Source organism: Erythranthe guttata, chromosome 13, assembly GCF_056151865.1.
Source record: "Erythranthe guttata isolate IM_541 chromosome 13, IM_541, whole genome shotgun sequence".
NCBI lineage: Eukaryota > Viridiplantae > Streptophyta > Magnoliopsida > Lamiales > Phrymaceae > Erythranthe > Erythranthe guttata.
Genome location: NC_142545.1, coordinates 14,418,784 through 14,445,725, shown reverse-complemented (window position 1 = coordinate 14,445,725; position 26,942 = coordinate 14,418,784). Strand labels below are relative to the sequence as shown.

Below are 26,942 nucleotides of genomic sequence, written 5' to 3'. Positions count from 1 at the left end.
CAAACAGAACTCAAAAGGGAAAACACACATACGAAACCTATACAAAACCGTTAGTTCTAATGCAGAATCATACACAGAACCGGTATTCTCGTGAATATGAATATGATATAAAAAATGAGAGGAACTTACTATATAGCAGGGGGAACAAAATTGTGCAAGCTTACATTCAAAGTTGGGTCACATTAACACAATATAACCAGCCAAGTCGAAAGCTCTCGTATTTTAGTTTTGATCTTTAAGGGACAAAAGAGAGAGCTGGTCTTCAACAGAGCAATCGGCATGGCAAGAAGTTCGACAAGAGAAAGGTATAAGAATGAGACCAACGGCCCTATGTTCCATTGGGGAAGGAGAAGTTCTTCTGGTGCTGCGATACTCTACTGCGTCTTGAAGAATAATGTTCCCTTGCTTATCCATGCAATAAAAGCTGCCTAGAAAGAATCTTCCATCCTTAATTCCAATCAGCATTCTGTGGTGTATCAGTTTCTTTGCATGGCCCACAAAAGGGGACGGGTTTTTTTGTTCCGAAGAATCCGAGATTTCGGCGTGATTCGAGCATGTCCCGTCTTGCTGTGTGGCGTTCATCACCCCTGTCGGACAACAAAAAAGCCATTTTTTCAGATCAAATGCTGAACACAATAACAAAAATCAATGTTCTACACAAATTGCCAGTTCAACTATATAACGAAATAGATTTCGTTTCTAAACAAGAATAGCTTCTCCGTTTCTTTATCTGGTCCACGAATTCAACTAACTTCAAAAATAACAAACAATCAAGAAAGTCATCATCCATTGTCAACATACCTTCATGCATCTAAAAAGCAAAGTCATAATATTCATAAATCAGAGAACTATATCGAAAGTCTGCCTAGTTAATCGAATAATAACAAATCAAAAACCCTAAAAAATAGAAAGAAAAATAAATCGATAAATGGAAACACGCATTAATTTCTTCTTCATTTCACAGCTTAAAAAAATATCAACTTTTTTTCAGGAAACTCTGCGATTAATGCTGCGAGTGGATTCGGGATACCTTACCGGCTGATCTCAGTGGAAACGAATGCTGATTAGCAGAAAATTTCAACGTCAAGCGAGACCTTCGAACGAAGCATTTTAGGGTTTTTTTTTTTTTTTTTTAATTCGCCAGATCCCTAATTTAATTGGGGCAATTTTGGTTCAGGATCTGTATGGGCTTTTGCGCTTGAAAGGTATCATGGACCCATTTTAAACGGGTCGATCTACCTAACCCAATTTTGAGTGCGGCCCAAATAGAATTATCCAGTTCGCTATTTTCTGTAGAACTTTTGGGTTATGAAAAAGATTAATTAACAGAAAAATTGATTAAATTAGGTCAAATTGTTATTAATAAAAAATTGATATTATCCAAGGTCTTGGTTTGGAGTGGATCCACTTAATTTAAATGGGTCATGGGTTTGGATAGAATAACCCGGGAGCGAATTTTCCAATTATTACTCCTTGACGTATTTACCCCTGTGACGAAATACACCTATCGAATTCTACCTACCTTCAATTTTAATTAGATTGCCGGAATTTACTTGTTACTGTTCTTTGATTTAGGGTTTGCATCGGACCACCGGTTGTGATTTTTCCGACTGCCTTCCGCGGTGGGTTCTTCTTCTTCTTATTGCTCTCTCTCTCTCTCTCTCTCTCTCTCTCTCTCTCTCTCTCTCTCTCTCTCTCTCTCACACACACACACACACACACACACACACACACACACACACACACACACACACACGCACACAACATTTGGGATTCTGTAGTGAGATTGGATTTTAGGTACATGCCCTTAGATTACAGCTTTATGATGAATAGTATGACGTTTTTATTTTTATTTTTTATTTCTTTCGGTGAAGACAATTAGTCAAGTGTTTTGTTGTACGCGTTACATATATAGCTGCATTTATACACATGATTATGTACTTGATTTTGATTAAAACATTTCTTAATGGGTTCAGGGGGAGAGATTCTCGCAGTGTGCAATGGGTGAAAATGGGAAGCGTTATCGATCATACCGTGATGACAGTGACAGCAAAAATCAGAAGAGGAGAACTGAAAGGGAAAGAGACAGAGATGAAAACGGAAACGGAAACGATGAAGTAATAGCTTACAGAATCCTTTGCCCCGATAGTGTTATCGGGAGTGTGATTGGCAAAAATGGAAAAGTAATAAATACAATTCGACAAGAATCGAGAGCAAAGGTCAAGGTGGTTGACCCCTTTCCAGGTTCGCGCGATAGAGTCATAACTATCTATTGCTACGTGAGGGAAAAGGAAGAAATCGATGTCGACGAAGAATTCAACGATACCGAACCTCTTTGCTCTGCACAAGATGCTCTCCTCAAAGTGCATGCAGCCATAGCTAATGCTGTAGCTGTACTTGTAGATTCCGACAGAAAGAAGAGAGATAGAGATAGAGATAGAGATAGAGATAGAGATACAGAACAATGCCAGCTTCTTGTTCCGTCTAGCCAGTCCGCAAATATTATCGGGAAATCCGGGTCAACTATCAAGAAACTAAGAAAGAGGACAAGGACAAACATTAGGGTTACTGCCAAGGATGCCACTGATCCAGCTCATGCTTGCGCCTTGGAGTTCGACAATTTTCTTGTGGTTAGTTCAATTCTCTTTTTATTTTTTCGTGATTTTATTTTCTATACTTGACATTGTTTGCTTTTTCAGATATCCGGTGAATCAGAGGCGGTAAAGAAAGCAATTTTTGCCGTTTCTGCAATTATGTACAAGTTCACACCAAAGGAAAAGATTCCTCTCGACACTTCAATGTCAGAAGCACGACCAAGCATCATAATTCCATCAGATGTTCCAATATATCCTTCTACAGGACTATATCCAAACGTAGATCACATTAACCATGCAAGATCAATGCCTTCCATTTTAGGCCCTTCCCATGCACAAGATATTCCGGGTTATGGTGATGCTGGCAGCGCTTGGCCCGTTTATTCATCTGCTCTTCCTTTGGTTCCGGGTTATGGCAGTGCTTCACGATCTGAGGTATTGGCCGTAAAACTGCTGTGCCCTTCGAACAAGATTGGTCGTGTTATTGGCAGAGGTGGAAGTGCCATCAATAATATAAGGCAAGATAGCGGTGCTCGTATTGAGGTTGAAGACCCCAAGGGTAAACATAACGAGTGTGTTGTAACTGTAATCTCCATGGAGGTAGTTTCTCGTATCTTTCAGATATAATATATTTGGAATTAGTACTTATTTTATCGTTCTTTTGGTATGTCCTGCAAGTTTTTATGCACTTTTTTCCTTTATATGATTGACGTGAATATTGATATACATTTTATGCATGTGTGACTTTGTTAGACATTTATGCCCGTTTTCTGATTTTTCATCTCCCACTATATTCAACCTCGTCTGGTTTTTGTTTTGAATAGTCAGCAGATGATTTTAAATCTATGGCAGTTGAAGCTGTGCTTATGATACAAGAAAAGTTAAACGATGAAGATGACAGCACTGGAACTTTCCGCCTCCTTGTTCCTTCAAGGGTTATCGGTTGTATTATTGGGAAAAGTGGTTCGATAATCAACGAAATCCGGAAAAGAACTAGGGCAGATATACGGATATCCAAAAGTGAAAAGCCCATATGTGCTGGCGACAGTGATGAACTCGTTGAGGTCTCTACAACTTGATTCATGTTATTGTTGTTATTTGACTCTTTTCTGATAATCGATATCCTATTCACGTGAAATTGTTTCTTAATCTGTAGATTTACGGCCAAGTTGGTAATCTAAGAGATGCAATTATTCAGATTATTTTGAGGCTCAGAGATGACGTTTTAAAAGATAGAGAAGAATTTCGTAATTCTTCGGGTGGTGTTGAGCCATTATACAGTGGCGGTTTGCCTCTTCCAATGCCATCAGTTTTCCGTGACATGTCGTCAAGTGATGCATTGGGTTATGAGCAAAGGCTTGATACTGAGAGTGGATTAGGATTGCTTTCTTCGAGCGGTTATGGTTATCAGCAAAGGGTAATTTGTTTCACTAGTAAAAGTTGTCGAATTTATACATATACTTTTAACTTTTAATATTTTAAGATACTTAATTTGCATTATTTTTTCTCTAATCTTGTGTTTTCTTTTTTGCGAAGATGGGAGACAGTGGATATGGATCTTTGGCTTCGCATTCATCATCACTGTTTGCAGGGTTAGTCTCTCCTGTCTTTAGTTTATTACTTCACTAATATATATATATATATATATATATATATATATATATATATATATATATATATATATATATATATATATATATATATATATATATATATATATATATATATATATATATATATATATATCTATATATATATATATATATATATATATATATATATATATATATAATATATTATGTTGTATTTTCGAAGTATATATATTGCAATATGTCCTTTTAAATCAGATTGCCTCCACCAACTGCTATGGAAATGCTTGTACCTGCATACGCGGTTGGCAAAGTCATCGGAAAAGGTGGCACAAACATTGACAATATCCGCAAAGTAAATTATCTCTCTTGATCCAAGAAAAAAATCGAAATTATTGTTCTCTAATTGCTAATTTAGGGTAATGATTGTTCATACTTTTCTGGTGTTTTTACTTTTACAGATATCTGGAGCGGAAATCGAGATTTTAGATTCCAAATCTTCGCGAGGTGATCGTGTGGCTTTAATATCTGGCACCACTGATCAGAAACGTGCCGCTGAGAATTTGATTCAGGCTTTCATTATGTCCACTTGAGTTATGAAATCATTCTACATCAAGTCGAAACTAGTTCAAAACTCCTCTAGGGTTTCCTTTCGTGGAGATCAATTTAGCTCTTAGGCTTCTGGTGAACTCTCGTCTCTTCTGTAGGTAACCAGAAGAAGATGCTTCCGGAAGTTTGGTAGAGTATTCTGTTTTTTTTTCAAGTGACAGTCGGTTCTGATTATGCTGCTTGATAAAGATACACTCATCCGCAGCGTTTTCAATTCCTGCTATTGATCGTACTCTCTTCTGCAAAACTCTTATTTCCAACTTTGCTTTGCTCGTGTTAACAACTTCATAATCGAAATCATAGAGTACATGAATCAATCCTCTGTGTTCTTGCTCCTTCTCGTTTTCTGCTATCTTTGTTCAAGGTCTCTTACTCTACATGCCTCTTCCATGCCCTTCGTATGTGTAGAATGAAAGAAGTACCTCTCGTAATCTAATGTACAATACTATCAGGATAAAATCTCCTTCCGATTTCAATGTTCTTGCCTTACGAAAGTTTATACTTAATTAATCTCAGTCTTGAAACTGTAATTACTGAAATGCCCCTTGTTGAGTAGCTTCCACGGATTTCCTTGTTAACTTTGCTAATTTATCTGACTAATGCCCTCTATTTGATTGACTTCATGCCCGTCTCGAGATCCCTCCTAAAATTCTATTGGGTTCGCCCTTAGGAATTAGAAAACCTGAAAATTTCATCTTTCCCAAATATTATTGTCGAATTCCAGAAGTTCTCGTTTGTAACTCTATCAGCTAACTCTGAACTTTACTCACTAGAGTAGATTTTTGGTCCCTAGAAAAATTAATTCACGACCGAATATTAGCATTAGGTTTTGCTCAGTACCACACTTTTTTTTTTGGTGCTGGTCTGTTTTTACAGTTGATTTTATCTGGCTTCAAGTTTAGCAAGTGAATATAGCTAATTCATTTTTTAGTTAAAAAAATAAGTCACGGTCGATCTTGTATTAAGTTGTCTGTTCTATAACTACTGGAAACGCATTCCTTTTTCCAATTAGTATAGCCTCTTACAATGGATACTGTTGCTTGATTAAATTTTCTGCCAACATTATATTTGATCGATCATGTTTCTTTCATCATCACCTGCCCACATGATTCATCAAGATTAGAAGATCTTGAGTCTATTTTACTAACTCAAAACTAACAGAAATTCTCCCTCTGGTTAGTTTATTAGTTTCCCGGTATTTTAGCTCGCTTTTGCACCGATCTAGTGACTAGTACAAGGTGATTGCTCAGTTTTCAACCGTTCATCTGTGCAATCGGTGTTTATTCAAAATCAGAATAGATGATGAATCTTGGTATATTCCCTACTGTATATATAGGTTTATTACATTAACTTGATCCTCGTCTAGATTTCTTCTCGTATTTTTTTTTATATGGGGGGTTTGGTTTTGATAAGAATGCAGATTTAGGTTAGATTCTTACGGTTTTGCTTGAGGATTTTCTTGATTTCTTCTCATGGTGGCATTATTCTGCAGTTGTGCTAGATCAACTCTTGTAATAAGTCTAGTTAAGTACTGTTTGTCCTATATGTGGTAGAAGTGTTATAGGTGGTAGTTACACTTGTCTGTATATTTCTTAGAATTCGATAGTACTCAGGTTGGAATTAGTTGTGATGGCATTTCTGCAATTTTTGTTGGATGTTTGAGAGGTGTATATATATATATATATATATATATATCAGGTTGCCTGAAAAATTCTTTATTGATTTTCAGTTTTTTTTTTTTTTTTTTTTTTTTTTTTTTTTTTTTTTTTATATTTACTGGGTTGTAAAGTTGTTGCCTTGTTGGTTATACTTTGGCTTAGGTGGAATTAAAACTGTCATGTACTAATTGAACAAGTTGTTAAATCATAGTGTTATAATATATAAGTATCAAATGTGTGAATTTATTCATATATGAGCTTTTATATAATATATTATGTTATGAATTATTGTATATAATAATGTAATTAGAGCTTAAATTTTGTTCGTATATGAGTTTTTATATAATTTATTTTTAGTCGAACAAATAATTCATAATGATATGATATATTTATTTATACTACAGCAAAATTCAAATCGGATTATACAAAACTGAAGTCACAATAATCAAATTTTTGTCAGATCGTGTAAGAATTCAGTCAGTAAAATTATTTATTTAAAACTGCAGTCAGAATATTACAAAATCTACTACATTAGTCAAAGCAAAAATGAGTCAACGCAAAGATTAGTATTGCAATACTTGCGTGCAAAACAAAATTTAGTTAGGGCATGTTTTAAAACCATTACAGTATGATTATTTGAAAATGCAGTCAGATTATGCAATATTGCAGCAGAGTGAGAGAGTCAAAATAAAAGTCAACAAATGCAGTAGGATAAATTATGATGTTACTATTTTAGTTTAAAAATAGATAAGGATGACACGTAATATAAAATAATAGTTTATCCATTTGCAGGAGATCTTCAAAATTAACCCAGAGGATTATTAATTATTGTTAAGAATAAATGTCTGAATCCTATGCAGCAGAGGGGCCCATCGGTAATTTCGCATGCCCGTGGGCACCTTTATATGTGATCGGCGGTTTCATTTGTCCGTTGCACCATTTTTCGTCACCCAGTTAGTACTCGGAAATCGGGTCATCGGAAAGTGTGATCTTACGCCACCAAACGCCCCGCAATAAAACAATTCATTTTAAAGCAACTTTACTCGCAGATAAAACTAATCGGCGGAGAAAAAATTGGGGGGTTTTTCTCGATTGCAGAATCAAAAATCAGAATTTCAATGGCGTCGAAGAAATCCGTACGGTGTTTGATGAACGGAGTTGGTTGGGCAAGAGGCGCGCCGAGGTTTATTAGCGCGGTCCCAGAAAGCAGCGCTTCTTCGCCGTCTACTCAGCATCTCATCAACTTAGAAAACCAGTGCAGCGCCCACAAGTAAATTCCGAAACCCTTCCTTAATTTTATCATCTTTTTCCGTCTGTCTGCCTGTTGATTTGTTTCTCATCCTACGTTAACGGATTTGCTGTCTGAATTTTTCTTGGTTTTGATTGTTTATAATCGAGTATATAATTTGTCTCATCATTTGTTTTATGCTGCAGTTACCACCCTATTCCTATTGTATTTTCTCAAGCTAAAGGGTCGTCTGTTTGGGACCCAGAAGGCAACAAATATGTCGACTTCCTCTCAGCTTATTCTGCTGTCAATCAGGTAATAAGGTTGTAAGAATTTGGGTGTTTGCTTCTTCTTTGAAACACAGAAAGTGCTAGATTGTAATATATTGAAAATGCATTTTATTTTATGCCCGCCAAGTGAATGAAGAAATGTCTAAACTAAAGATGTTGTTGATTCAGGGACATTGTCATCCGACGATCATGAAAGCATTGGCAGAACAGGCTGAAAAGCTTACTCTCAGTTCTAGAGCCTTCCATAATGATGTGTTTCCAGTATTCGCAGAGCGTTTGACCAGCATGCTCGGTTATGACATGGCACTTCCTATGAATACGGGTGCTGAAGGTGTTGAAACGGCTTTGAAGTTGGCGAGGAAATGGGGCTATCTTAAGAAAAATATTCCAAGAGATGAGGTAATTTATATGTGTTTCAAATAATATTTGAGAAACTGTAGAGTTTTGTCGGATTTTTTTTTTCTTAAGCATAAAAGGGAGATTGCTTCTTTTCAATTTTATACAATCCGGAAATTTGATAAAATGAGAACGTAAATCCTTTATAAGCAAGATTGACATCACAGATTGATGATGGGTAGTTTATTACTGAAGTTAAATAGTGTTCTACTCTTCGTCTTGCTCTTGTATTGCCATAGGATACAATAGTGAAGTGATTATTTTTTTTGTCTAATTACATTTTAATACACGCATCAAAATTTTACTTCCGAAGTTGATTAGATGACAAATGGGGCGTTTATTTCAGTCTTGGATTGAATGTTGACCTTGTGTTTCTAAGATGTGTTTTATTTTTGGTTATCGTAGGCTATAATTGTTTCATGCTGTGGTTGCTTTCATGGTCGTACATTAGCTGTTATTTCTATGAGCTGTGATAGCGAGGCAACCAATGGTTTTTGGCCCTTGTTGCCTGGCCATCTCAAAGTTGATTTCGGTGATATTGCGGCACTCGAGAAAATCTTTAAAGGTATGCAAAAATCTTATAACAAGCAATATCCGATTACAAAAAAAAAAATCAATATCTGGCCTTTTAGATTTACAGTTCCGTATTTGTTAATCCAGATTTTTTTTTTAAATTGTTGTTTATATGAACTAAAATCCTTGTTAATTTTGGTTACCAGAAAATGGGGATCGAATTGCTGGTTTTCTGTTCGAGCCTATTCAAGGGGAGGCTGGGGTATGCATCTTTCCGAATTGAACTGATTGCTTTTTAATTTTTATGTATTATTTAAACTTGAAATTTATAATTATGTAAACGACGAGTTGGGGAATAGCTATATCGATATATTTCTGATTGTTTATTCCTAGTGATATTACATCTCTCAAATTAATTTTGAGGTTTAATGATTCTTTTTTTGTTCTTCTAGGTTGTTATTCCCCCAGATGGTTATTTACAGGCTGTCAGAGATCTTTGCTCAAAGTACAACATTCTAATGATTGCCGACGAAATACAGAGTGGTTTAGCGCGTTCCGGAAGAATTCTTGCTTGTGATTGGGAAAATGTCCGCCCCGATGTTGTAGTAAGGATTCTTAAACTTTGTATATAAACTCAAAATTCGCATCTTCATTCTGCCTTTGTTTGGATACCTGATTCCTTATCTATTAAATCGGATAATATTGTTGAGTTGTTCATTTTCTAAATATCGACTGTATAAATTATAATCAACGATAATTAGGGTAAAACCTTTAATTAAATTCGGAATATCAAATCTCCGATTTTTTTTGTCTTTTTAAGATATTAGGAAAAGCATTGGGTGGTGGAGTTTTGCCAGTGAGTGCAGTTCTTGCTGACAAAGATGTTATGCTCTGCATACAGCCTGGAGAGCATGGAAGGTTCGTATTTTCGGTTAATACCATATATATACACACACACACACACACACACACACACACACACACACACACACACACATATAATTCCCATTCCTAACTTGCTACTACGGCCTTAAATATTTATGCAGCACATTTGGAGGGAACCCTTTGGCTAGTGCAGTTGCCATTGCATCACTAGATGTGATAAGAGACGAGAGGCTGGCTGAGAGGTATCGATTAACTATCATAACTTATTCTTTTTTTTAAAGAATATCTCACATCTAAAAAACAGCCGTTTATTTTTTTTGAAATATATAATTTTTTTTCTTTGATAGATCCGATCAACTGGGACAACAGCTTCGACAACAGCTTGTGGAAGTTCAGCAGAAATTTCCCAACCTTATAAAAGAAGTACGAGGTAAAGGTTTGTTCAACGCTGTGGAGCTTAATAGCAAAGCCTTATTCCCAGTCACAGCTTATGATATCTGCCTTAAGCTGAAAGAGAGAGGAATTCTCGCAAAACCGACTCACGATTCTATTATTCGCTTAACTCCTCCACTTTCGATAAGGTACGACGAAATTAAATCAAAACCTAAACCAAAACCAAAACCCGTCTATAATGATACATTGTAACGTATAATTAATTAATTATAAAGACTATTTTTTTTTTCGACACGGTTTTCTCAGTGCTGACGAGCTCCGAGAAGGTTCGAAAGCCCTAATGGATGTTTTCGAAGTTGATATTTCGAAGATGAAGAAAGAGAAGCCAGATAATACTCACTCTCACGCAGTGTCTAATGCGTGTGATCGATGTGGTCGCAACTTGTATGCGTCTTCGTAAACATTCTTCAGTTTAAGGAGACAAAGGTGGGGACATAATTATAATTATAATAATAAATTAATATTAATAGTAATAAAAAAAGGGCATCTTCCCTTTCCTAGTTGGTTTTATTTAAGGACCTTAGCTGGAATTTTTATTAATTGTGGGGGTCTTTGCTTTTATTATATGAATCATGAGCACCAAATTCTGAATATTGAATGACTGGTTTTACCATCAAGATATTTTTTTTATGGATTAAATTTTCAAGATTTAAAATATTCACAATATTGTGGTTGAATGTGACATGAAATAATCTGTCTTTTTTTTATTATTTTAAATCATTTATGGCAATGCGTGGGTGGCCATATTGTGTGTGTGGTTAAGAGTATATACTATAGTTTGATGACATTGAGCATGGGCCACAAAATGTAATTTAAGCCAATTCTTGATTTCATCACGTTACACAAGTCCAATATTTGTTCGTCCCATACCCCACCCCATACCAATTTTTCTTTTTTTCCCTCTTATATTTATATACAAATGTTTTATTTTATATAAATATTCTTATAAAGAGAATTGAACTTTATCTTTGCATGAAATGAACGATCTATGAGATACTACATGAAAAACACCCGCCGATTTTGCACCATACTGTACAAATAACTACGTACCATTAAGCACACATACATATTGGTATATGTTATTATGTATAGATCAATGGTGCATAATTACCCCTTGTAATTCATCAGGTGTAACATCTATAAATCGAAAATTTATTATAAATTTCTTGAGAAGAATGATTATATATGTACCATCTATCAAAGTGGGGATTGCATAAAATCAAGTTGAGGGGGGTTGAAAGGGACATATTATTGTCTCCTTTGTGATGGTCTCATTCTTTATGTTATGACTTGTGAATTCCAATAGTCTCTTTCAATATTTCTGAGAATAAACAAAATGGATCTCTGATTTTGGTCTTAACCCTAACATTTATATATATGGACCAAATACATGATTATTCCCCGACCTAAATTAGGACCAATATTGAAAATGAAATATATATATATATATATATATATATATATATATATATATATATATATGAAAGGGCTTTCTCGTCTTTTATTATAATATGTGAAGAATTGTGAAGGTATTTTTGTATTAAAAAAAAAGTTCGAGAAACATTTTAATATATCTCATGAAATTTTATCGATTTCTCGTATTCATATTTTAATATGATCGATCATTTATCTAACAAATGATAGAAGATCTTTATTTGCCAAAAAAATAAAAAAATAATAAATACTAAAAATCATCATGTAGCAATTTTTATATACAGATGAGAAACATTTTTCCATGCAATGTTTGATTCTATTTTACATTTTCAGTACGGATTGCACGGCATCGTATGCTTTATGCTCCATCAACCTCTACTTGAAAACTGTGATTTTTTTGGCTTTTTCTAAAGAATTGAAATATATATAATATATACATATATAAATTAATAAAATGGTAAAAAAAGAAAATATTATAACAAAAAAAAAGGGTGTAAAAATAAAACATGAAGACATGGAGTAACGTGCGGGTTCTATATATGTTAATTAAAAAAGAATATAATCCTAGATCTAAGGCTTTGCACAATTGCACATGAAAATTGATACCTACAAAAGGATACATTGCTATTATTGCACACAACTTTCGAATCTCATGATCTACTCAAATCTTCTTATTAACTTTTAATATTAATTCTCATCCAATCAAACAAAATAAATAACTACTTATGTGGTGGTAGTTAATATATTTACATAAATTACTCATTTCCCGCGTTTGGATGTTGTTTTCCTCCAATAAGAATTGATGGTTCACTAATCAAATATTTGGATCGAGCGCCCGAATGCTCAACTCGACTCTCGCTGATATGCTTTTCTCCCTCAGATGCTGTGACGAGGAAATGAAATGCTTCCTAAATGGGTTACCTTCTTTAGGCCGAGTGACCGAGTCTGTTGACGGATTTTACTGGGCTGGATCTCTCGATAAATAAACTTTTTTTTTACAGAGTCATCTACTACCTGAATCAACAGTAGAATTGAATTTATATTTTATTTAGAATCATTTGAGATATTTTACAAATCATCTCAAAAAATCAAGCTATATAAAATTAATATATTGATTGGACTTGGTTGAAGTGTTATTATATTCAATAAACTATACCTAATAGTGTACACTTTAATTTTTTTTCTTCTAAAGAAACCATGTGATGTGATTCAATATAATTGAATCTTCATAATTTTCTTCCAAATTTGAGACTTATAAATTTAATAGCCATCATGCTAACATGTCTATAAGCCCCCCATAACTCAAAACATGTGTAGTGTGTGTACGTGGGGTGGGTGCGTACGTGCGATTATCTGAATTTAATGGTTGATTATCTATTACTTATTTATTTTAAATTTTAAATTTTAATTCGAAGCAACTTTGTAAGTCAAGAAAAAAAAATAAAAAATAATCACGACAACTTGTAATGCATCATCAAGATAATAATGCAGTTCAATGCAATATATAATACAAGGAATGATCTGTCCAAAAATTAAATTATGTATTTCAGTTAATCATATGAGAAAGTACAATAATTCAAAAAATAGATGAAACTATTTAATTTTATGGATGAAATTAAAATAATATATATTACATGATACATAATCATATATTTAATGTGACACCGGAACTATTTTTAATTTTAATTTAATTAGTTGAAGCATCAGCCATTCAGCCTAACATTTTACTCCATTTTAAGACAAAAAATCTTAGCACACCTAGAAATTAGGAAAATCAAAATCCTTAATAATGATTACTTAGTTAATAATACACCCTAAAACACACAAGAGTAAAACTTAAGCAAATGGAATCTCTTGTTGGTACCTACTTTTGCTGTCAAAATAATATTCCCTTATTTGACTTCATTACTTATTATTATTGCTGTTTAAATTCCTCTCACATTAAAAATAATAATTTACCATTTAGCCCCTCCAACCACAGCATTGAATAGTATATAATTGCCTTGTGTATTTGTTATATTAATGGTGTCATTAAATCTAGTAAATAGTGTCATTAAACACCACCTAAAAACGGGGGTATCGGACGGTAAGGTACGGTGTCGTTTTGCCCCACGCACATCCTGCCTAGAGAGAGAAAGGAGAGAGAGAGAGGAGAGAGAGAAACACGCACTAGACAACACATACAAATCGTGTATGGCATCTCCTCCACCACCACCATTTTCTTCGAATGGTCTCTTTCTTCACGGATTCCCCCAACTCTCCATACCCTAAAATCACTCACAGATAAAACCTATTAAGCTCAACAGCTAAGAATCGAATCGCTCTCCCACAATTATTTTTGCGTTCTCATCTCCATACTTTTTCTAATTCTATTTCTTCTCCTTAGATCTTTGTTTGCAGAACCCTAATCACTATTTCCCACCGAAATCAGCGGTTTCGCGATTGAATTACCTGCAGAGAATTGTAAATTGTTGCTGGAAATGAGTTCGATTAGGGCAGATCTGGGCAGAAAAATCCACCCGGAGCCAATCGACCACTTCGACCGGCTGCCGGACTCCCTCATCCTCTTGATCTTCAATCAAATCGGCGATGTCAAGGCCTTAGGCAGATGCTGCGTCGTTTCGAAGAGATTCCACTCGCTCGTTCCCCAAGTCGACAACGTCATAGTCCGGGTCGACTGCGTCATCTCCGACGACGACCCCTCCGCCACCTCTTCTTCATCCTCGGCCACTTCCGCCGCCTCCGACAAGTTGCGCCACCCTATCTCCTCCCTCTTCCGGTTCGTCTTCTCCGGATTATTCAAACCCTTGCAATCGCTCTCTCAGCTCATCGTTCCATCAACCCGTCGCCTGCCTCTATCTGAGGATTTCGATGGTGAAACTGAGCAGAATACCGTCACCCACCACTCACCCACTCAAGTATTGAAGAATTTTAACGAAATCAAGCTCCTCAGAATAGAACTTCCCAGTGGAGAGCTAGGGATTGATGACGGTGTTTTGCTCAAGTGGAAGGCTGATTTCGGCTCTACCCTTGATTATTGTGTTATTCTCGGAGCATCCAGTGTCGTCCAGAACTTGAACAGTAACTTCAGTTCTTCAGGCACTTGTCAAAATATCGATAATGTCGGTAATAATAACGGAGTTGAGAATGATAATGGCAGCATACCAGAGTCCTTTTACACGAATGGAGGCTTGAAGTTGCGAGTTGTGTGGACTATTAGCTCACTCATTGCAGCCTCAGCTAGGCATTATCTGCTACAGCCTATAATAGCAGAGCATAAGACGCTTGAGAGCTTGGTATTGACGGATTCAGATGGGCAAGGGGTGTTGTCTATGAATAAGGACCAATTGGAGGAGCTGAGAGTGAAGCCTTTATCTGCGTCATCGGCATCTAAAAGGACTCTCGTTCCTGCTCTGAACATGCGGTTATGGTATGCGCCGCATCTTGAGTTGCCCAATGGGTTGGTGTTGAAGGGGGCAACTTTGGTTGCAATCAGGCCCAGTGAGCAGCCGAAGAAGGAGGTTGTGGGTTCGGAAGGGAATTGGGTTGCATCCGCATTTGAGGAGCCATTCAGGACTGCTGCTAGGATGTTGGTGAAGAGGAGAACATATTGTCTGGAAATGAACTCTTTCTGAGATGGGGTTTGTCCAGGGATGAACGGTTGCATGTTTGAGGTATTCTTGATTTTGCTGCAAATTCCAAAAATATCTGATTGGGTTTGTGATCTGTGTTTATATGTAAGAATTTATTTTGGTAGATGACGGAAAACAAACTGAAGTAGTCTCGGGGATGGCATGAAACCTCTATAGTTGTTTTCTTCAGAGTGCCTGATTCATCTATGAAAAAAAGGATTTGATGCATTCATAAGTTTGTTAAATGTAGTCATATTTGTTGCTTCATTTGCAATGTTTCAATAGTTTGCCATCTCTTAGATATTAGTGTACCATGTTTGAGTGTTGGTGAATTGATATATGTAAATGCGTGCCTGAAATTGATAGAGCGATTTTCTTGGTGATTAAGTTCCTTTCTACTAATAAGGCACAGTTTCGACTTAAAATGTTGTTCTGCATCCCAAATCACTCGTACAATGCTTTTGTGTGTAATCTAGCCTGTAATTGCATAATCTATCTTTTGTCTTCTGGGTAGTTCTTTACACAAATGTCTGTAAATATATCCTGATTTTGTAACCGCTGAAGATATCTCTTGCAGTTTACACATTTGCTGTTATTTTGTTGATTCCTGAACAAGCGTTTCTTCTCACTTAATATGCTTATAGTTGAACTACCACATGGTTGATCTGTGCGCTTACTTGGTGGATTGAAATTCGTTTGGTTCTGATGCTCCATTATCTAGGTGGCATAATGTGAAATAATGCTTCTGATTATAATAATCTCGAACCAATATGAAATGCATCGAATGGAATTCAATAATCTCATGGGCCTTTACTTAGCATGATTCTCGATTAAGCTTCACTGAAAATTTATTCAATATGTTGCATCTCTGAGCTGCTACGCCTGACTTTTCCCCCTAACAACTTACCTTTTCTAATTCCGTAAAACAGAGATGCTAGCGCGTAAACACTGACTGTCATCTTGGTGTCTTTTTTCTTATTGGGTGTTTAAGAAGGGATGTTTTTCTCCATTTTGTGCTAGTCTTTGACACAACAGTATTCAACCGTATCTACAACTGTAGTATTGGCATTCCTAGTAATCTTTATTAATAATTCTAATTCTTTTCACTGCAATATTGGAATTCTGTGCAACTTTCTTCAATTGTTTTCTCCTAATTGATTAACAATTCTAATTACTCTCATTGATACGAATGGATCTTCCAGGAAAGTCCACCTTCTCAAGAACAGCCTAAAATAATCTGGAGAAGCGCAGAGAATACACAAGTTTTTTGGTGAGAAAGCAAGCTACGAGTGCGTGTCTGCACAAGGTTATGTCCCTTCGAGTTATGACTGCAAAAATTTGTCTGCATTCTGCCTTGATTTTGAACTCATGCATATGAAACTGGATTATATTGTAAGAAAATTATGATCCTATGTCTTTTTCAGTCATCTGCCTATGTTAGTTTTCTATCTGTGAATATTGTAGGTATATGAGGATTCTATGCTTGTGTCCTCTTATGGAAAATGTACCGAGAATCTTTGCATTAGCTGATTTACTGCCGTAATAAATGTGATCTTCATCTTGTATTTGGTGCCACAATCATTTGTGTGATTTCTTACATTGGCAGAAAGTAGGGGGTTTTGTTCCTGTTTTAGAGCATGTTTTATAGGATAAAATTAGGTCACATCAAAATTAGGGGATGGGGCCTTCATTTTTTTGCAAATGTACAGAAATGTGTACAAGTGCAGTTATGGCTACATATAATTAATAGCAATTTGAAATTGTGGACAACATAGATAGATGAATTCATTATAAATTTAGACAAGAATAAGAATAAATGGGGGATGACCCACCTGATTTGCTTTGGAGAAAAATAGTCTCAACTTGTGTCTTCTGGTTTCTGTCTTGAGTAGTTGGATGGATGTAGTAATAACTGATGATGTTTGCTTTTTATTTATTTAACTCCATTAATGCATGTATTGGGTCGATTGATGATATGCTTCCCCCCAGACCAAGAAAAAAAAGGTGGTCAGATTTTCATCTCCAGCCTTGGCAACTAACTGAGTCTTTTTATTTTTTTTATTTATTATTGTTGTTGTTCAGGTAATATCATCATTTTTTATTTTAATTTTTAATTTTTAACTTTTTGTTTAGCATGTCCAAAAAAAAAAAAAGAATTAAGAAATATAAGAAGTTGGCTTTATTCAACTAACAGCCATTTTCTAGCAGCACGAAAAAAACTCTCTGGAACTGAGCAATTATCAACAAAGCTGTCTCCAGCTACTAATGTCCATTATTGACAGTCTTTCTTATTATTTTCGTCAATTATTTATTGTCTGCTTTCATCAATTATTATTTCTGCCTGTTCCACCTTTACTATTATTGTCTTTTAACACCATAATGTTCTTCCTTTAAGTGCTGTTTGGTCCCATAGGTAAAGATTAAAGAGACAAACTACAAAATTTCAGAGAAATGACCCAAAAAAAAAAAACCAAAAAACAAACAAGAGAAAATAAATGTGTGGGGATGAAGCGTCGGAAATTATTACACGAGAGAGAATTGAAAAATGACCTTCATACACAATTATATGAACAGTTCCGTAAACGCAGAAACAGTCAAAAAAAATTCCAAACGGAATGAAAGGAAAAAAAAAGGAGGTTTATAATATGCCATCAGCAAAATCACAGTGCTGAATAACATTAATAACTCAGAATCAACAACAGCAAATTCAGAGGCATAAACAACAAATATAAGCAGCCAAGGCTGTGGTGCATGTAAGCAATTTTTTGCTCAGAAACCGACACCGTACTTACGTACCTGCACAAAAGAAACATGAGTTTTTAATTCTACCGATAAGAAAATTATACGACTTAACATTATCAACACTTACTGGTATCCCATGTTACAACATTTATCTCACATAATATTCTCACAAACATTTGTTGAGGTGTGGTGATAGTAAAAGGTATTTGGAATATGGAACGACCCAAAACCCGAGTACTAGGTTGGATAGAAGCCCACACATACATTAGGCCCGGCCCGGCTTTGGTTCCAAAGACAGGTTGTATAAATGATGCAGCAGATTGTGGGGAATTGGAAAAAAAAAACAAGAAGAAAATCTAGATTATAGATTTACTTTGAGTAATCTCTAGTAATTAACGACATTATTCGTTCACGTAGATCAACAGTTGATTCATAAGAATACTCAAAATCTTGTAGATTCACTCTTTGATTCACTCTAAATTGCACCTAGCTCGCATTACAAAAACTATAGTAACCATGTATGCAACTCTAATAAACACACACATTAATACAAAGTTAATACACAATCACACACATTAATACTAAGTAACCATATAAACTAATCGCACATTTGAACCCAAATCATCTAATTAGCAAGACCAATGCAGCTCAAGGAAATTCAAAATGCATACAGCAGATATTAAACTTCAAAATGAAAGAGTTCATCAAACACACTTCGTCGACGGTGAAATCGAAAATTGGCAGACACCACCAAGACAAATTAAATTTCAGATACCACAACCCCAAAACCCTAGACTTTTCTAATGCCAATTGCCTAGTTCTTTCTTATACAAAAATACAATTAAGAATATAGGTAAAAATACGTACGGATTCATTCATTTCAAAATTTCTTTTTGACCAAAAGAAAAGATGCATGGGGGCAGGCAAACCTATATATATATATATATATATATATATATATATATATATATATATATATATTTATGAAATGGTTGTGTTACTATCTTAATTAATGAAATGACTAGCTATTTTAGCTATATTTGGTATTAAAATGACAAAAACATTTTAGTTAACTTCAAAAAAAAAAAAAAACCAAAGGATCAATAATTTTAATTATAATTTCTTTCAATTCAAAAATCTATACAAATAAAAAAAATCAGTAATAAAATTAATATAATCACACCAATTATTCTAAGTCTCAGTTATACCATGGCTATAAGAATATTTAAATGCTTGATTACTTTTTTTAATATTCAACTAAAAATAATTAGCTTAAAAACTCAGGAAAAAAGCAAATGATTTATTCCTTGGTAATTTTCGGCTTTTGAGATCCTACATCGGATGAAATACACCGGATAGATCTTTACCATTCATATACACACAAACACACATACACCTACATTGGTGTGTGTAGATTAACGGTAAAAAATCATCCTATGTAAGCTTCACCGGGTGTAGGATAGATAAAACCGTAATTTTCTTAGTTTAGGGGATACCCTAAATCACAGGTAAAACTTAAAAACCCTAAGTAGTGGTGGGTAAGAGGTATTAATTAAAATAAGATAAAATCGACAGTGCGCCGATTGGACTGACAAGTGTTGAGCTCTCGCCAGAGTTTGTGTCACGGACCAATAGTTGGGCAGCCACAATAAAAGGAGACACAAATATTTGTGTAATAAAATATTAAGAGAAAAGATCCTCTGCATCCTACACCTAACCTAAACTCTCATGGCTTTGCGCCACCACCAGATTGCACCTTTCACTACCAGAGCAACACCTGTCTCCGCCGTATATGTTACAAAGAAGGGGAACCAAACAAAGAGACAACCACCCGATCCTAATTTGCAGGTATTTATGCCACTTTCATTAAAAGACAATACAATGAGGCGAGAGTAGCATATAAATATATACATATATATAATTTTTATATATATATAAATATTTCTTCCCCAATGGTCATGCCTTTTTGTGAAATCAAGAAAATCGAAAAAAACACGTCAAATCAGAAAAGACGCAACAAAAATCAAATATTCAAACCTACGTGAAAAGAATTAAATCGAATCGAAACAAGCACAAATATAATGCAAATGCAGATTAATTAATATAAGTTTGAGAAAATTTACCTGGAATGAACGACGACGACGACGACTCCTCAGTTCTTGCCTTTCCCTTTCTGGCCGGAATGCCTGCCGTTGTTTGCATGAGCATCGCCGTAGCAGAGCTGCAAGCGGCCGGCGGCGTCGTACCCAGAGAGGAACTGGTGGTTGTCCACAGGTGCGGAGGTGGATACGAAGAAGCTTGGTGGAGAACCGTCGGAAAACCTCTGGAGGTGAGGCAGCATTGACGGCGAGGAAGAATTGGACTGAAGGGTCCCCCGGTTGAAACCAGCAAGGCCGGATGAGTTTGCAGAAGAAGAGATGGTGAAGTTCAAGTTGTAATCGCCGCCGCCGCCGCCACTGCTACTGTTGTTCCCTCCGGCAGCAGCATTTACATCTGGGGCTAAGTGATCTGGTACGAAAGAGAAGTGGTGGAGCTCCGGTTGGTGGTCTCCGGCAACACTGAACATTTGAGAAGCCACCGATGTGAATGGATTTGCTGCCAAATGCATTTGCCCCGAACGAGTTCCCGGCGGACCTAAAAGCCCGGTGTTGAAATAATCCATCGGAGTAGATGACCATTGCTGCCTCGGAGATTTTAGGAAGAAATTGGACTCGTTCGTGTTAGGGTTTTGATGAACTCCGCCGCCGCCGCCGTTAGTGCTGCTATTAATCCCTCCGCTCAAGAGCTCAGTAAAAGAAGTTGTCTGAGAAATAGGGTTATTCAGAGAAGAAACATGGGGAGATTCGTTGTCTTTTTCCTTCTCCTTTTCCGCCACTCTTTCCTTCGCTCGCTCTCGGGCTTTAATCCTGCTTTCAGATCTAGAGAGAGAAAGGCCTGAACCCTTACTGTTTTCAGAATTGCTGCTACAGGCGGAGGATTTCGTCAGCTGATGATGGTGGGAGTAATTGGGATCTCCACCAACAGCACCGCCGTCCATATCCACTTCGGCCGAGTCGAGCCCGAGTTGATCACTTCCGGCCGTGCTCGACCGCTTCTCGCCGCTCAGCTGCTTGGGGGTGTCGGGGAAAGGAGAGGTCATCGGAGGAAGCTCCGAAATAGAGGTGGCCGCCGCCTTCAACAGCCACTCCACCGCCTTGCTCGGCTGATCGTAACCCAGACGGTCCTGTAAATCGTAGAATTGAATAGCGGTGTTGACGGAGAGCCTCACCCGCCGGTCCCTAAGCCCCTTCGATGTCAGAACTTTGCTGTGCCTGTCTTTCCCACCGGATGCTCGCGAAACCCTAACAATTCGCGACGAAGGCCAGCCGTAAAACCTACCCACACCACCACCGAGATCAACGCCTCCGACGCGTACGACGCCGCCGGCACCCCGATTGTTCTCTCCTTCTTCTTCTTCGTCGGGGTACTGCTCGTCCATTTTGAGAGCGTGGCCTATTTTCGTTGAGTCCGGTCTCCGATTACCATTGCTGATTTTAGGGTACTTACGTGGGATCTCATCTACCTCCATACCACCGGTTTCATGCCTTTCCTGAATCTCCGTTCCGCTCCTCCGCTGCTCTATTTGTGTACGCTGAGAGAGAATGAAAGTGGTAAATTGAGAAATTGTGAAATTAGGGTTTCAGGCTGAGGAGAGAGAAAACAGGTGGTGGGGGTTCTGTATGCCTGTGGTGCAGATGATGAGTAGTGGGTGTGGGGAAGACTGTACCGTCCTTTGCATTGATGACGATTACACAGACTACTTTGGCTTTTCTAGTGATATATACATACAATATATAGATACATATATATATGTAAAGAGAGAGAAAGTTTAGAGAGAGAAAACAGGTTTTGGGGCTTCCTTGGTTTGAAGCTTTTTTTGCAGCAGTGCTTTCAAAAGCAAAAACCAAAGCCTGTGGTGTACTTACTTGCTCAGACCTCTCTTACCTCAGTTCTGCAACCCAAATAATAATTAAAATTAAAATTAAATAAACAGTCAAATATATAACAACCACGTATTTACCAATAATCCAACCCCCAAAAAATGCAAAATAAAAGAGAGAAAAATAAAAGGAGAAACAGAATCAGATGCTGAGAAAGAAGAAAAAGCTTTACGCTGCTTTTAACTTCATTTTTTTTTATTTCTTTCTGAAAATACAAATTACTTGAGAACGAAGTACGTGATGGTTGAATTTCAATGTCTGGTTTTATTTGCTTAAAAGTCAATATATGTAATGTAACAGCAAATAACAAACTAAACCATGATTTATGTTGGTTAAGATTTGGATTACTTTTTCAGACTGGGATGAAAGAGACAGGTACACAAAGAGAGAGAGAGAGAGAGAGAGAGAGAGAGAGAGAGAGAGAGAGAGAGAGAGAGAGAGAGAGAGAGGACGGCCTAAGTAATTAAAGCTTGCTACCCTAGAAATTGCAGACATAATTGCCATCTGCTTAATAACACCAAGCATTAGTAAGTAACAATAGTGGTAGATTAAGGAAAAAAAATTAACATATACATATATTTTTTCTTTTTATCAATGATAATATTAGTAGTAATATTAATTAGTATATGTGAAATTAAACGAAACAATCGACGAAAAACGAATACAAATCAACAATTGTTGGATTGATCTCCGAATAAATTAACTAGCTAGATTGCAATGAATTAAACAGTATTTTCCCCAAGTTTAATTTGCAGTAGTTGCAAAGCTGAGTTTCAGCACATCTGGAAGAAAATTATTTACCAAAATAAAAAGGAATATAATTAATTAATTAATTACCTTAAAGATCATGTGATGGCTAAAATTGATAAGGGGAAATGAGGTATATATAGGAGGCGGGTAGATGACCCGACTTTGAAGTTTGTAAACGGGTTAACCCGAAATTCCAGTGGACTTGCTCCCTTATCTCCCAACTTTCCAAACTCCAAAGCCCTGCAAAAATGCTATGAAACAAATGCTTTTCTATGTCACAATTTCAGATGAACACTTAGTAAAAATATATAAATTGTTGGATAATAATTATATAAATAAATAAAAATTAGCTTTTAACTAAGGTAATATGGAAAATAATGGTACGACTGATCCGGATCGATTCAAACTGGCTGGCCCAATAAAAGCCCAAAAAAGAAGGCAACCTCGCAAGGGCGGTTGCCATATATCGGGAAACCTCCAAAAGGATTACATGCAAACGAGTTAAGAAACGGTTAGCTTCCTTTGACGAGATGATGGTTGGCTACATAATTAAACGAGACGAGGGATAGCTTGTAATTAAACGAGAGAATTCTTGTTAAAGAAAATTATTGACTTTGTTGTCGCAGTGCTGAGTCCGGCCCAAGTCCAGATCTTTTCTCTCTTTGATTTTGTTAAAGCTCAAAAGCCTAATCCAAAAAACCGATTTAACTTGATCAATGACTTATGTCCAAATTAAATCACCTAGGTCCAATGTCCAAGTGTGACTTAGGTCCAAATCAAATCACATTTCTAAAATCAGGAGCTAAATTAATTATAGAGAATTTTGTTGAACAATGGTTAACCTAAGTTGAAAAATAGCTAGAGTACAAACTCTACAATTATTAACTTCTCAATATCTGTTGAAATTGTTATTTGCAATGTTTGGTATAACATGTGAGGCATGGTACTCATATTATTATCCCTAATGTTGATATAATCAAGATTTCAATTCATACAGAAACAACTATATATATAGTTTAGCAGATTAATATTAAAGTCACGTGTTACTTGTCATAATATATCATTAGAAGTAATCTGCTGGATCAGACTACAGGATCTCCATTAATGAATATTTAACACTAATTATTCTTCTTGTTCATCTACAAATCGGGTCGCCCATATTTGATCGGGTCGGCCTATTAAAAAAAATTAATGATTCGGCCCATAAAGAAATGAGAAGTGGGCATTTAGTATATAAAATAATTAAGTTCCCCAAAGTGGAGTAGAAAGTAAAAGTATAATTGACAAGTTTGCTCACTCATTCTCCCACACAAAGCTACTTAATTAATTTTCTTTTCAATTCATAAATCCTACAAAAAGGGCTTTTAAGGATAGTTAATTATAGTTTAATGTGATAGTTAAATAAATTAAGATTGTCCGTACAAGTAAAATAATATTATTTCCATTATTGGGCCACTAAGCAGCAACTTGAGTTAGGACACATTATTGGTCTTTTTATTTTATATTTATAATCAATAAAAGTTAGTGGTATAATTCTTTATTTTATTGGATAAAACAGCGAATTTATAATAATGAAAAATTATATGATAGTACATAATTTCTTAAAATTTGCATATAAGTCCACGCGCACCCCACCTGAGGAGGGTGGCGGAATAAATTTGCACCAGACATTAAAATCTTTGCAGCAGCTGAACGGAACTATTGCTTTCACCCTAATTAATAATTAAAATTGGACCACATTATTAATTTTTTGTCTCCAATTTATAAATCCATAATAAATAAATCCTAAACGGGCAGGCACGATATATTACAAAGTGGATCGCATATATAATAATATAATTTAATAAACAAAAAAAAAAATGAAAAATGGGTGTGTTGTACTATGATTCTTATCCAAATCATGTTATTGTCCCCCAGCACAACATACTGAAAAACAATATACAAAAAAATAAATTAAATTAAATTTATTTAAAAACGATTGTGATATATTTAGCACCAACTTAGTTAAGGTGTGTTCGCGCAACTCTAGGCTGAGTCAACTTGCCGGTTAAAATGAAGCCAACTATTAATTTCACATATTATATTACTACATTCTATAATTTATTACTACTATATTTATCTATTTTGTTCCAGAAAAATAATTGTATATTATAATTGTTGGAGTTTTTATAATTTTCAATAATTAATATTGAGGAATATTAATTAAATTATGTAATGATTAATTTCATTTATTTACTTGATTATAATCATGAAGTAAAGTGAATGGAAATTGTCTTGAGTAAATGGTTAAAGTTCAAAAGATGTGCGCTCGATGTTATCGAATGATAGGACTAGTTTGAGTTTATGCGTCCACAAATATTATTTTTGGGGACATTTAGTAGTTAGTCAAATTATTTGACCCAAAATCTAAATAATAAAATATAAGGCCCAAACCAAATTAATTAATTAATTGGTCAATGACCAATTAATTTTCCTACGCTTGAACTCCATGAAAGAAACAGACACAACTTTCTGTTTCTTCTTTTAACCATTGCAACCCACTGTGAATGGATCTCTACCACCTATAAATAAAGGCAGAATCTGGTCAATTTTGTACGAAATTTAATCGGCAATTACGAGATAGTTCTTCGTACTCTTCTTTCCTTCGTCAAAGTTTCATTCGTTGTTCAAGTTCGCCGTGGGTCGAATATTCGTGAAAATATTTGACAACCGATTGTTGTATCTTGGGAGACTACCGGGAAGAGACTGCGCACCGTTGACAACCCGAAAATAGTCTTAAGGGAATAGCTTTGGCAAGCCTCGATCGTTCTTTGTGTTTTTCACAATTTCTCTTTTCGACAAACAATTAAGTATTTTCGTTTAAGCATATTGTTATTAATTATACCAACAATAAATAATTAAAAAAAAAAAAGGGGATGATGGGAAAAAAGCTGTTAAAAAAGCATTGATGTAGAGAGTACAGCTTTTCAAGAGGGCAGCCATGTTGGCTGTGTGCCTCTAAAAGGTCTCAAATGCCACGTGTACATTTTTCTGCTTTATTATGAATATTTATAATACGTTAAACATGTAGTTAAATATTTTACATACTTTAAAAATAGTTAATAGAGGAAAAATATTCAAAATGTGACCCTTTGCATATAGAGCGGGTCAGGGGAGCAAAATGAAAGAGATATTTTACTTCTTTTATTATTATTTAAAAAATATATATATATAAATTATAAGTTAAATAAAGTGGGAAATAGAGAAAAAGAAAAGGGGGCATGGGCACGTGTCCGTGTCTGAAAAGGACAGCGAGCTTCAAGGCATTGGGAGCTGACTTCTCGATGACCTTACACTGCACGTGTCGCGGTCTTCGTGTACTCTCTCCATTATTAATAATTACATTACTGCCCCTTACTTCTTTTTTATCTTTCTACATTACCACCCCTCCTTTTAACCCCCTTATCCTTTGCCCCCTTTACTCTTTTGGACTATTTTGTTAAAAAAAAAAGAGGTACTATGAAATTATGAATTATTGACTTTATTAAATAGGTTTTGATTGACCAACATTCATTAAAACTGGTAACTGATTAATTTATCATGCCATGTAACTAATTTTTATTTCCATTTAATGGGATTATTAAATTATGTTGTTTGGTACAAAATTATTTTGTTATATTTTTGCTGCATCTCAATTAATATTCCAGTTGTCTACAATTATTTATTTCCCCGGAGTTTAAATAAATAAGGAAGGCCAAAATGCATACTTTTGAACGTGTTTTCTAGTTTGCCTGATTCATAATTGCGATGGTCCCTTTATTTCATTAATTTCCTCTAGACAATAAAAACAGATAAAAAATAGGATGTGTCTAGGGCTTAAAATAAAATCGAGCCACTCGAAATTCGATTCAAAATCGCTTGTTCGAGGAACTTCATTTGAGCTCGATTTGCTAACATAATGAATCAAACTTGATCACATATTTTAGTTTGATAAATTAAAAAGCTCGACTCGAGTTCGATTATTAAAATAATTAATAAGATATTAAATTTCAGTGAAATATACAGTTTTTTTTATAATTATGTTGCAAACACCATCCTAATTCAACAAAACAACTTTTGATTTGTTAAGCCCATATTAAAACTTGGGCCGTAACCCGGCCCGAAGCAACATGGTTTAGTTAACATCAGTATTTTTTTTTTGAATTTATTT

The 26,942-nt window shown here is 35.5% G+C and overlaps 5 protein-coding genes across 10 annotated transcripts; 3 read left to right on the top strand and 2 right to left on the bottom strand.

Moving 5' to 3' along the window:
- Positions 1 to 93: 93 nt before the first annotated feature.
- Positions 94 to 1,116, bottom strand: LOC105962477 (Small nuclear ribonucleoprotein family protein). Its single transcript, XM_012986782.2, has 2 exons — positions 1,036 to 1,116; positions 94 to 587 (listed from the first exon to the last, which is right to left on the bottom strand). Exon 2 carries the CDS (start codon positions 580 to 582, stop codon positions 223 to 225), a length of 360 nt encoding a protein of 119 aa, XP_012842236.2. The 5' UTR covers positions 583 to 587; positions 1,036 to 1,116; the 3' UTR covers positions 94 to 222.
- LOC105962479 (KH domain-containing protein At4g18375) lies at positions 1,100 to 5,331 on the top strand. 2 transcript variants are annotated; one of them, XM_012986785.2, is made up of 8 exons: positions 1,100 to 1,622; positions 1,977 to 2,630; positions 2,700 to 3,194; positions 3,419 to 3,658; positions 3,751 to 4,011; positions 4,131 to 4,186; positions 4,442 to 4,538; positions 4,645 to 5,331. In XM_012986785.2, the coding sequence occupies exons 2-8, from the start codon at positions 2,001 to 2,003 to the stop codon at positions 4,774 to 4,776; spliced, it is 1,911 nt and encodes a 636-aa protein (XP_012842239.2). In that variant the 5' UTR covers positions 1,100 to 1,622; positions 1,977 to 2,000; the 3' UTR covers positions 4,777 to 5,331. The 2 variants fall into 2 exon arrangements, with proteins under 2 accessions (XP_012842239.2, XP_012842241.2); XM_012986787.2 differs by having other exon boundaries at positions 1,537 to 1,797.
- Positions 5,332 to 7,514: 2,183 nt separating this feature from the next.
- Positions 7,515 to 10,854, top strand: DELTA-OAT (ornithine-delta-aminotransferase). The gene is made up of 10 exons (XM_012986788.2): positions 7,515 to 7,720; positions 7,885 to 7,993; positions 8,137 to 8,367; positions 8,770 to 8,929; positions 9,084 to 9,139; positions 9,330 to 9,482; positions 9,698 to 9,795; positions 9,924 to 10,004; positions 10,110 to 10,343; positions 10,462 to 10,854. The coding sequence occupies exons 1-10, from the start codon at positions 7,569 to 7,571 to the stop codon at positions 10,613 to 10,615; spliced, it is 1,428 nt and encodes a 475-aa protein (XP_012842242.2). The 5' UTR covers positions 7,515 to 7,568; the 3' UTR covers positions 10,616 to 10,854.
- Positions 10,855 to 13,670: 2,816 nt separating this feature from the next.
- Positions 13,671 to 16,844, top strand: LOC105962482 (F-box protein At5g46170). 2 transcript variants are annotated; one of them, XM_012986792.2, is made up of 2 exons: positions 13,671 to 15,323; positions 16,484 to 16,844. In XM_012986792.2, the coding sequence occupies exon 1, from the start codon at positions 14,130 to 14,132 to the stop codon at positions 15,282 to 15,284; it is 1,155 nt and encodes a 384-aa protein (XP_012842246.2). In that variant the 5' UTR covers positions 13,671 to 14,129; the 3' UTR covers positions 15,285 to 15,323; positions 16,484 to 16,844. The 2 variants fall into 2 exon arrangements, with proteins under 2 accessions (XP_012842246.2, XP_012842247.2); XM_012986793.2 differs by having other exon boundaries at positions 13,743 to 15,323; positions 15,407 to 16,844.
- Positions 16,845 to 17,783: 939 nt separating this feature from the next.
- On the bottom strand, positions 17,784 to 22,258 carry LOC105962481 (transcription factor TCP2). 4 transcript variants are annotated; one of them, XM_088812520.1, is made up of 4 exons: positions 22,226 to 22,258; positions 21,747 to 22,014; positions 20,147 to 21,654; positions 17,784 to 18,077 (listed from the first exon to the last, which is right to left on the bottom strand). In XM_088812520.1, the coding sequence occupies exon 3, from the start codon at positions 21,589 to 21,591 to the stop codon at positions 20,176 to 20,178; it is 1,416 nt and encodes a 471-aa protein (XP_088668646.1). In that variant the 5' UTR covers positions 21,592 to 21,654; positions 21,747 to 22,014; positions 22,226 to 22,258; the 3' UTR covers positions 17,784 to 18,077; positions 20,147 to 20,175. The 4 variants fall into 4 exon arrangements, with proteins under 4 accessions (XP_088668646.1, XP_088668645.1, XP_012842245.2 ...); XM_088812519.1 differs by having other exon boundaries at positions 22,176 to 22,235; XM_012986791.2 differs by lacking the exon at positions 22,226 to 22,258 and having other exon boundaries at positions 21,747 to 22,046.
- Between the last annotated feature and the right edge of the window lie 4,684 nt (positions 22,259 to 26,942).

Excerpts from the sequence above, each read along its gene's own strand:
- LOC105962477 (XM_012986782.2), bottom strand. The coding sequence starts at position 582 with ATGAACGCCACACAGCAAGACGGGACATGCTCGAATCACGCCGAAATC.
- DELTA-OAT (XM_012986788.2), top strand. The coding sequence starts at position 7,569 with ATGGCGTCGAAGAAATCCGTACGGTGTTTGATGAACGGAGTTGGTTGG. Across the intron at positions 7,721-7,884 it reads AACCAGTGCAGCGCCCACAA|TTACCACCCTATTCCTATTG; the intron begins GTAAATTCCGAA and ends TTTATGCTGCAG. Across the intron at positions 8,930-9,083 it reads ACTCGAGAAAATCTTTAAAG|AAAATGGGGATCGAATTGCT; the intron begins GTATGCAAAAAT and ends TTTGGTTACCAG.
- LOC105962481 (XM_088812520.1), bottom strand. The coding sequence starts at position 21,591 with ATGGAGGTAGATGAGATCCCACGTAAGTACCCTAAAATCAGCAATGGT.
- LOC105962482 (XM_012986792.2), top strand. The coding sequence starts at position 14,130 with ATGAGTTCGATTAGGGCAGATCTGGGCAGAAAAATCCACCCGGAGCCA.
- LOC105962479 (XM_012986785.2), top strand. The coding sequence starts at position 2,001 with ATGGGTGAAAATGGGAAGCGTTATCGATCATACCGTGATGACAGTGAC. Across the intron at positions 2,631-2,699 it reads AGTTCGACAATTTTCTTGTG|ATATCCGGTGAATCAGAGGC; the intron begins GTTAGTTCAATT and ends TTGCTTTTTCAG. Across the intron at positions 4,187-4,441 it reads TCATCATCACTGTTTGCAGG|ATTGCCTCCACCAACTGCTA; the intron begins GTTAGTCTCTCC and ends CTTTTAAATCAG.